This window comes from Nicotiana tomentosiformis, chromosome 2 (assembly GCF_000390325.3).
Source record: "Nicotiana tomentosiformis chromosome 2, ASM39032v3, whole genome shotgun sequence".
In the NCBI taxonomy this organism is placed as follows: Eukaryota; Viridiplantae; Streptophyta; class Magnoliopsida; order Solanales; family Solanaceae; genus Nicotiana; species Nicotiana tomentosiformis.
In genome coordinates, this window is record NC_090813.1 from 181048937 (window position 1) to 181058425 (window position 9489).

A 9489-nucleotide genomic window follows, 5' to 3' on the forward strand; every position below is an offset into this window, starting at 1 on the left:
GGCATAAATTCTTATTTTCATCAATCTTCAACATAAAAGCTTTCCGAAAACCTGCCCGGACTGTGCACGCAAATCGAGAAGGATAAAAATGAGATTTTTAAGGCTTAAAAGTGCAGATTCGAGTTCTAAAACATAAGATGACCCTTTTTGGGTCATCACACTTCTGCACTTCTTGTGCAATTCAGATATTAGTTCTAGCGGTGCTCACAAAGGTGATTAGCTTGAATTTATCAGGAGATTTGAGGTAGTGTTGCATGCCGCTTGCAGACCCTGGAGTCCCCTTCCTACCTTTTATTACTATTTATTGTACTAGACATTATTATACTTCATTTTAGACTTTGTACTTAGCACTCTTTGAGCTCATGTACTTTGTAATACCAGTCGTGGGAGGTGTTTATGTTAGTTACAATAATTTTAGACTTATTATGTTAGTTTCGTAGCTTTATTACTTTTATTGATAGTATTCTGCTGTTAGATGTTCAGTTTTGCTTATGTTATTGGTGTTAAATATTGGCTTGCCTAGCAAGCGGTGTTAGGCGTAACCACGATCCCTTGGTTAGAATTTTGGATCGGGACAAAATAGAACACATATAGCCTATTTGGCCAAGCTGGAAAAATCAGCTTATTTTGAGAAGTGCTTTTGAAAAAAGTACTTTTGGAGAGAAGCAGTTTGTGTTTGGCTAATCACTCTGAAAAACACTTTTGAGCAATAATTTGTGTTTGGCCAAGCTTTTCAGAAAATGCTTTTAAGTATCAAAATACGAATAAGGATATAGAATATATTTACTTAATAATTAATATTATAAGTAAATAAATAATGTAAAAAATTTGTTATTGCAGGCAATAATTAAATTTTTTTATTTTATTTAAGTAAAATATGAAAATAAAATTTAAAAGTACTTAATTCTTTTAATATAAGTTAAATATATTAAAAATTATTAAACAAATATAAAAGCATTCACCCCTAAAGTCACTATATATTAGAAAGATATCCTAAAAATAATAAGAAATATGTATACATTAATATCCCAAGTATTAGGTTTAACAGTTATTTTGGTATATACTATATTTTGTTAAGGGTATTCTTGGTAAGGAGAAAAGTCAAAAATGCTTCTGCTTCTGCTTTTGGGAAGAAACTATTTTTTTTTGTTTTTTAGAAACTGCTTTTACTTCTTTCCAAAAACAGTTTTTTTTCCAAAAAAGCTTGGTCAAACACCTCAAGTTAAGAAAAAAAAGTATTTTTGAAAAAAAAAAAAAAAACACTTCTTGTGAAGTTTGGCGAAACATGCTAATAGTAATATTAGGGCTACAATTTCTTTTCTTTCTCTCTTTGTTTTTTAAATTTTTATTTTAAATTTAGGGTAGGTCGTACGAAATATTTTTGAAACCTAAAAAGCAAAGGGATTTATTAGGAAATGGCGCCGTCCTCCAATGAGCAATGACCTCAACAAGGGGTACACCCACACACACCCCACATGATTCATGGCACATTTACAAGCTGCAAGCCAAAAACAACGTTAGATTTAGCAATTATCAAGGGGAAAGCCACACGAGCAAGATTATAGATATTAGTAATAATCTCCTTTCTATCTCCAATCCTCCATCATTCATGATTTCAAGAAACCTATCCATATCAGCCCCATCAATATCGAATCTACAATTTTTTCTCTTGTAATAAACGATTCTAAGAGAAAAATACAAACACCCTTTTCTTGTTTCTCCCTTTCCCTTTTGTTATTTAGTTTGTTTTGGATTGTGGGTGTTTTTAGCTTGTTTTTAGTGTTTTCTTGAAACCCCATCAATATCAAATCTACAATTTTTTTCTTGATTCTAAAAGAAAATACAAACACCCTTTTCTTGTTTTTCCTTTTCCCTTTTCTTGTTTTTCTAGTGTTTGTTGAAACAGAGGAATGGCACAAAATAATGAGCAGCAGCAGCAGGGGCAGGGATTAATAGAGGCAGGGGTTCTTGATGATATAATAAACAGGCTATTGGAGTTTAGGAATGCAAGAACAGTGAGGCAGGTTCAGCTTTCAGAAGCTGAGATCCGTTCCCTTTGTAGTGCTTCAAGGGAAATCTTCCTTCAGCAACCTAACCTTCTTGAACTTGAAGCCCCCATCAAGATCTGTGGTAAACTCTTTCTTCCCACCTCTTTTTCTTTCCATATACATATATATATATATAGGGTAATATATATGAAAGAATATATAGAGGTTTTTAATTGCCGTTTTTCCGTCCGACTAAGCTTTGGTGGGTAGATATTATACGGTACCTTTGTAGGCGGGAGGTAGGAGGTGCCTGTTGGAATAGTTTAGGTGCGGGCAAGTTGGTCTGGACACTGCTGTCACCAAAAAGGAAAAGAAGTATAGTCGACCCCAACGTACTTGGAATTGAAGCGTAATTGATTGGTTTGATTTGTTTTATCGACCCTAGTTAGCTTGGAATTGAGGGTAGACGGTTGATTAATGCATTGATTTGTGAGCATTTGATGCTTGTAGGTTTAAAGAACGTTGTTTTGTCTTTGAGATATTTGTTCTATTCCCCTAAATATGACAAATTTTTGATGAATTTGGAAATTTTATCTGATTGAAAATTCAGGAAGCTCGGTGTGGTTTCACAGCATGAAAAGTTATTTGGTCTAAGTTTATACAACAATAACAACTACTATTAGGCCTCAATCCCATACTACTTGGGTCGCCTATATGGACCTCAGTATCCATTTTGCATCATCTGGACCTGTTTTATTCTAACACCCAATAATACTAGAGGTTCGCTAAATCTTTTGAAAAAGAAAAACACCAGAGGTTCTCTAATTTTCTACTAAGGTACAAATGGATTTGTGTCTAGGTTATCAAATAGTAGTGACATGTTTTATCGAGTGCTTTTAACTTGACTGTGCACGGCTTGCCTGCTCATTAACGTTTGAGTTAATTGCCTTATGTGCACTTGTGACGTGTGGGTAGTTGGTTTCCTTTTTTTTTACTTAATGTAAAATGGGTAGAATGTTGATATGTAGGGTGACCTGAGGAGTAGAATATTATACTATGTGCTTTTTGATCGTATTACCTTGGATATAGTATATTGCCTTATGCATAAACACTGCCCTAACATTTCGTTCAAGCTGAACTAATGGTATGATAATTGGCATAGTTCTTTCTACAAAAGGGTTATAAATTGCTGTAGTGGTTAGATGTGGAAAATGTGGCGACTACAATTTTGCGAAAGCAGGGACATAATGAATTCTTTTGTTATCATTGTAATTTGTCTTGTCTATCTTGAAAGAGTGGAGCTTTAATAGTGTACATGATTCCTTAATTTATGTGCCTTATATTATCATTGCAATGTAATGCGCTTCCTCTGAAATATTGTATCGTCATTAGTATTTTAATTCATGAAGTCTGTTATTTTATGATAGGTTGCTTTTTCCCGATTAACGAAGTTCTAATTTCATTGTCTTATCTATGGGCTTTGTCAGTGGTAACTGGTGTCATTCATATTGAAACTGTGTGTTTTACTTTGGACTGATAAATCTGTCTCCTTTCCTCTCTCTTTGTTTTTTGGCTCTGGATTCTAGGTGACATTCATGGCCAATATGGTGATCTTTTGAGGCTTTTTGAATACGGGGGTTTTCCTCCTGAGGCTAATTATTTGTTTTTAGGGGACTACGTCGACCGTGGCAAACAGAGTTTGGAAACAATATGCCTTCTACTTGCATACAAAATTAAATACCCTGAGAACTTCTTTCTCTTGAGAGGAAATCACGAATGTGCTTCTATTAATCGGATTTATGGATTCTATGATGAATGTAAGCGCCGATTCAACGTGAAGCTATGGAAATGCTTCACTGAATGTTTCAATTGTCTTCCCGTCGCTGCTCTCATAGATGAGAAAATACTGTGCATGCATGGTGGTCTTTCTCCAGATCTAACAAACTTAGATCAGATAAGAAATTTACCTCGTCCAACTGATGTTCCAGATTCTGGTTTGCTGTGTGATTTACTTTGGTCAGATCCTAGCCGGGAAGTTAAAGGTTGGGGAATGAATGATAGAGGAGTTTCATATACTTTTGGTCCTGATAAGGTTGCAGAATTCTTGATGCAACATGATATGGACCTTGTTTGTCGTGCCCACCAGGTACTTATACGATTTTTTTTGGTCTTTCCGTTATGTTTTTCCAATATTGATTTGACCAGAATATTTTCAACCTAGGTTGTTGAAGATGGTTATGAATTTTTTGCGGAAAGGCAGCTAGTGACAATATTTTCGGCCCCAAACTACTGTGGTGAATTTGATAATGCTGGTGCAATGATGAGTGTTGATGAAAGTTTAATGTGCTCGTTCCAGATACTGAAGCCAACAGATAGAAAGCCTCGGTTTTTATGAGGCAAAATCGATAGCTTGTAGCTATACTCTCCCAGAGCACTCAAGGTTAGTAGCTTGATCCAACCTTATTTTCCCATTATATATGCAACAATTATGTTGTTTCTACGATAGAATGTCGTGCTATAAAATATTGATTCATCGGCTGATTTCATGATATAGAAGTGAAGATAAGTTAAATTTTGTAAGTTACTTTCACGTTATTCTGCTCTTCTCAAAGTATAATCACTTTAAAGATGTAATTGTTGTATGTTACTTTCATTCTCGCATGCTTGATTTACTTTTTTCATCTAATCCGTCCAATCTCGAAAGTCAAGCAAACGTTAAACAACTGTTTTACGTTATTGTGAGTTTGCTTAATCATTCCACTCTCCTCACATCTTTAAGTATTATTTTAACATATAACCAAGTCTAAATACAAAATTGATTCAAACATCATTTGACTCTTCTCATATCCTTAAGTTCCTTGATGGTTCACGTCTAGTTTGATTCCCCTTCTCACAGTTTTCCGGAATTCCCACCTTTTCTTTCCCGTGATTCCATAACTTTCTTTGGAAAAAAGAGTGGTGGTGGCGTGTCGAGGTTCAACTACTTTTTTTCCTCTTCTCAAGTTCCAAAAAAAAAAAAAATGGTGGGGTAAATGAAGTTAGTCACAGTTAAGTTTGTGGCAACCATTTTGTTGATCTTATATAAATGTGTTATTCTGTAAAAATGATGATTTTTGACTGTTAAGTTACCAAGATGCTCTTTGAGGCAGAAGATTCTTTTAGGATGTCATATGAGGAATCAAATATTTTTTTCTTTCTTTTTTCCCTTTAGGATATGAAGTAATACAATGGCCACAAAATACGATTTTGCTGGAAACAACTTTCACGCTTTCTGCTGCTAGTTTTTTTTTTAATCCTCTTTATCTATTTCTGTGTGTATTTTATTCCCCCTTTCTTTTTGATTTTGGGGAAGAGAACATGAGTAAAACCTTGTTATATGGTTTATTCTAAAATGCTCTTACCAATTGGAAGATTCTGTGCTACCTAACCTGCTGATTTGAGAGTTTATATTTGAGCAACTGTTACCATGGAATCCAACTTTTGACATGATTTAATTTCTAAATCCATGTTATGTTATATTTTTCTCTTACTTTCATGCTTGTGAAGAAGTCCTTAGTAGTGACATCTAACAGTGGTTGTAATTTAGAGAAAATTGAATCATAATAATGAGACTTTTCAAAGCAAGCAAAAGGAGAGTGAAGGAAGGGAAAAGGTACATAATGATCAGATTTTTTTTCTTGTCCCCTCTTTGTGTTGCTGTCTTGTTTTTCCAAATTTCAAGGAGCTATAAAGCTGTCTGCTATCTTTCTGTAGGATCAATAGAATGACATAGGATTACGAAGGCGGTAGGCTGTGTTAGAGCCTCTTTGTTTAGTGCAAAGAAACTTCCATGTCTTTTTCCCAGTTGCATCTTCCATTACTTTAGATACTGTTTTGAAGAGAAGATGATTGCATTCATCTGGGCACACTTGTTTCTATGGGAAAGGTCACCAAGTCTAAAACACATATACACAATATGAAGTATTTGCATATACGTAAAGAAGTTTGCTATTCATCTGGGCCCACTATTTTGGTTATCTATTACCCATCTGTCATTTTTAATGGGTGATTGAACAGTTGAGACGATTGATGATGATTAATGAAAACGAAGCAGCAGTTTGCATTGCATTTTTAGACATTATTGTGCAGCATTAGTGAGACTAATTTATGGCAGCAGGATACTCCCCTGTTGCAAATTTATAGATGCTACTTATAGTATCTGTTGCCCTCCCCAATGATTGTGTGTCCTAGCATCTTATCATATTTGACTTTCTTTGTCAAGTATCCCATTTAAAGTCAGCTATGGAAAGAGTTAGTCAACGCTATCTTCTTTGCTCTTGGTGTAAAAGGAAACAAATTTTTTTACTTTGTGTCTCACACAACAGACACAAGTTGTGTGAGGATTTGTCTATGTTTGACAAGTGGAATATGTGGACCCAAAGTCTTGAATTTTTAGGTCACGAACTCCACTTGTCAAATGAAGACAAAGACAACAACCCTCACCTATGTTGCTCGGACTCTCTGAAAATATCGCCGGTGTGTGTTGGATCCTCCAATATGTCTATTTTTGGAGGATCCGGCATGAGTGCGGCATCATTTTGGAGAGTTCACACAACATAGACCCTCACACAATTTGTGTTAATTGTGTTGGGCATATAATAAAGTTTCTCATGTTGAAGCGGTGCAAGCTTGAGATTATCTTTTGCGTACAAAATAGTTAGTCGAGATTTGTATCAGGGATGTCTTCCCTTCTCCCTCTCGTTTTTTTTCTCTTGCTATGGGAAAACCATATTTTTGGTTTTATGCTCGAGGATTCACTGCATTGTTATCATAATCTGTAGGTTCAATATCAATAAATTAATATAAAGAGTTAATTAAACATATGTCCTTTGAAGAGCCCATGATGTATTGCTAAGCATTATGCTATTGTCTCTTTATAAGACACTATATTTTAACCACAAATGGATAAATTTGCCATTCAATTTTATCTTTCCTCTATTTTGTGTAACAAAGCTTTCTTTTTCCTCAATCTTGAATTTAATCCTACATGCTCCATCTTCTCCAAACAATTGTACTCGATCACAATGTAAAGAGAAACAAGATTAGATAAGAAAACAAGAATGAAATGAACAAGGCAAGAAAAGGGGGAGTGACTAGGGTCTTGTCCAAAAAGAAAAAAAGAGGGGGGGGGGTTGAGTAGGCAGTCACAACTCACAAAACATTAAAAAGGGAGGATGTACTGCTTAGTCAACCCATTTAGGCAATATAGAAGAAAAAAGAACCCACTGAGGTGCAATTACCATAAGGAAGCCTGCGTAATTAGCCCCAATATTTAGTTTAAATGGTCTTTATTATTTATGTAGCACTGTTAACATCAGGGGGGGGGGGGTCTTGATGTTGAGATATAGTGGTTCTCCTTTTCTAAATTGTTAGCCTGTAGTTTTATTGTCCATTTAAGCAGTCCTGAAATATTCAGTTTTCGAGAGCTATGAGAAGCTAACTAGACTTCTGTGATCAACAAAGTTTGTCTCTTTTTCTTAAGATTTCGTTTTTCCTTTTCTAATGAAATTGGTGAGGTATGGCCTCAACTAGCAGCATCCAGCAGTTGAAACAATTACATGTACTGATTAACCAGTGGGTGGATTTCCAATTTTCACATAGATTTGAAATAGCTTATTTAACATCTGATCTGATCGTTTTTAGTGTTAATGTATTTTGCTGCTGCTTGCAAGTCTTTCAATATTGCAAGCTTATTTTGAATGTCCCTTCTTTTTGCAAGGTTGCTGATCAATCTCTTTTTCATTTGTTATAATTAAGGATGGACATCAATTTATTTATTTTGATAATTAAAGATGCAAATCAAGATCCTACTACCTACAAAAATCTTAATAGCACTAATAATTTGCTTTCAATAGATTTTGTTGCTTCTTTTAGGCTGAATAGTGAACCTGAAAACATTGTGGATTTAACCATAGTGCTTTTATTGATTTAGTGCAAGCCGAAGATGTTTGCTTAAATTGTATCTATATTGTCGTATTTTTGAAAGATAACATGTTGTGACATAAGAAGAGAGTGTAACATGAGTAAAACCTTTCAAATAAACATTATCATCTTTTTGTTGGGAGATCATTAGTTACTGACATGGAAATGTAATACCACCACGTGCGCGGCAATGGCATCCGATCTCGCCCGATCGGCTAAGCCGTCTCACCATAGTGCCATGTGGATCGATATAAATGTGCTAGCAATACATTCATCCCAATTAAGGGACATAATCTCATCATAGTGTGAAGGTGTGAAGGGACTCATTCCTAATCGTCTTCCTACGCCCGCACATATAGTTTCGGGTAAAGGCCCTTGCGACCGATACGTTCTCGGTTACATAACAAATCTCCCAAAAACATTTCTTTATAGCACTTCATAAAACCTTTCGTTTCATTGATACTTTTGGACATACATCATAATCATCATTCTTATTTTTTGAATGGAACGATATGGACTGTGAGGATGCATGTAGATGACCCCAACTTGCTTGGGATTGAAATGTTGTTGTTGGGGTAAGTTATCTGAAAAGTTATGTTCTTCGCATCAGTAATGCTAAGCCATAGGCTGTGCATAGTTATGCATGTATCACTGTAATAACTGTGTTGTGAAAGATTTTGGTTTCTCTTCTGTTAGTCTTTATGAAGTTTATTTATTATGCAGAAATTCTTATGGTTGGCAAAGAGCAGTTGAAGATGCCGACGACTTCTGGGATGTGCATCGTATGAGTATGTTCTGGAACGAAGAGGGACCACATAGTTGGTTAAAAGCCTTCTCTATTGAGCAGAAAAATTGAGGACCTAACTGTAGTTTTGAGGTGGCCTCGAGGCCACATACTCTCTTTTTTCATTTTTATCTTTATTTTATTTTATTTTATTTCATGCAATTTATAAATTAACCGTGTTTCGGTTTGTAAATTGCCGGTGCAAATATGTAGATTGCCAAGAATTTGCTCTGTTGCAGCAACTTCCCTAATTGAATGGTAGTACTTATGTGAGTCTAATGGTTTCTACTGGTTCTTGATTATTGTCTGGTGTTGAAGATTCCTCGGTCCTTGGTCCTCTTTGGTAACCATCACCCTTACTGTGAGATGATAATTGGAAAGAAATAGAAGATTGTTAAGTCCTAGTAGAGACCAAAAAGAATGTTAGGTGATTTCTTCTCATTTGTCCGAGTTTGGGTGTATAAAGTTATCCAGTACATGCACCGGTAGAAGGTAGCACGTATCTTGTAGAATAATCGAGTTTCAGTAAGTTGGTCCGGGTTTGGATGCCTGGCCTGTTATATTGTTATATCTCCTTGAAATTTGAAGCCGGGATAAAGTTTTAGTGCTCTCTTTTCCATAATCCATTAGATTTTCCAAGCAGTAGCTGTGTGAGAAATGCTTGTGTTGCTGAATTCTATTTGTACTGTTAATTAGAGATGTAGTACAATAAAAGAGAAATATATTCATTACATTGACTATAACCAGGAGTAATGC

General features: G+C 35.3%; 1 protein-coding gene across 1 annotated transcript; it reads left to right on the forward strand.

Annotated features, from left to right (window-relative positions):
- Positions 1-1417: 1417 nt before the first annotated feature.
- LOC104101398 (serine/threonine-protein phosphatase PP1 isozyme 1) lies at positions 1418-9012 on the forward strand. The gene is made up of 4 exons (XM_009608832.4): positions 1418-2130; positions 3575-4134; positions 4210-4428; positions 8673-9012. The coding sequence occupies exons 1-3, from the start codon at positions 1911-1913 to the stop codon at positions 4381-4383; spliced, it is 954 nt and encodes a 317-aa protein (XP_009607127.1). The 5' UTR covers positions 1418-1910; the 3' UTR covers positions 4384-4428; positions 8673-9012.
- Positions 9013-9489: the final 477 nt, after the last annotated feature.

Bases quoted from the DNA above. Each gene is read 5' to 3' on its own strand.
- LOC104101398 (XM_009608832.4), top strand. From the start codon at position 1,911: ATGGCACAAAATAATGAGCAGCAGCAGCAGGGGCAGGGATTAATAGAG. The intron at 2,131-3,574 runs GTAAACTCTTTC...TCTGGATTCTAG, and splicing joins AGCCCCCATCAAGATCTGTG to GTGACATTCATGGCCAATAT. The intron at 4,135-4,209 runs GTACTTATACGA...TTTTCAACCTAG, and splicing joins TTGTTTGTCGTGCCCACCAG to GTTGTTGAAGATGGTTATGA.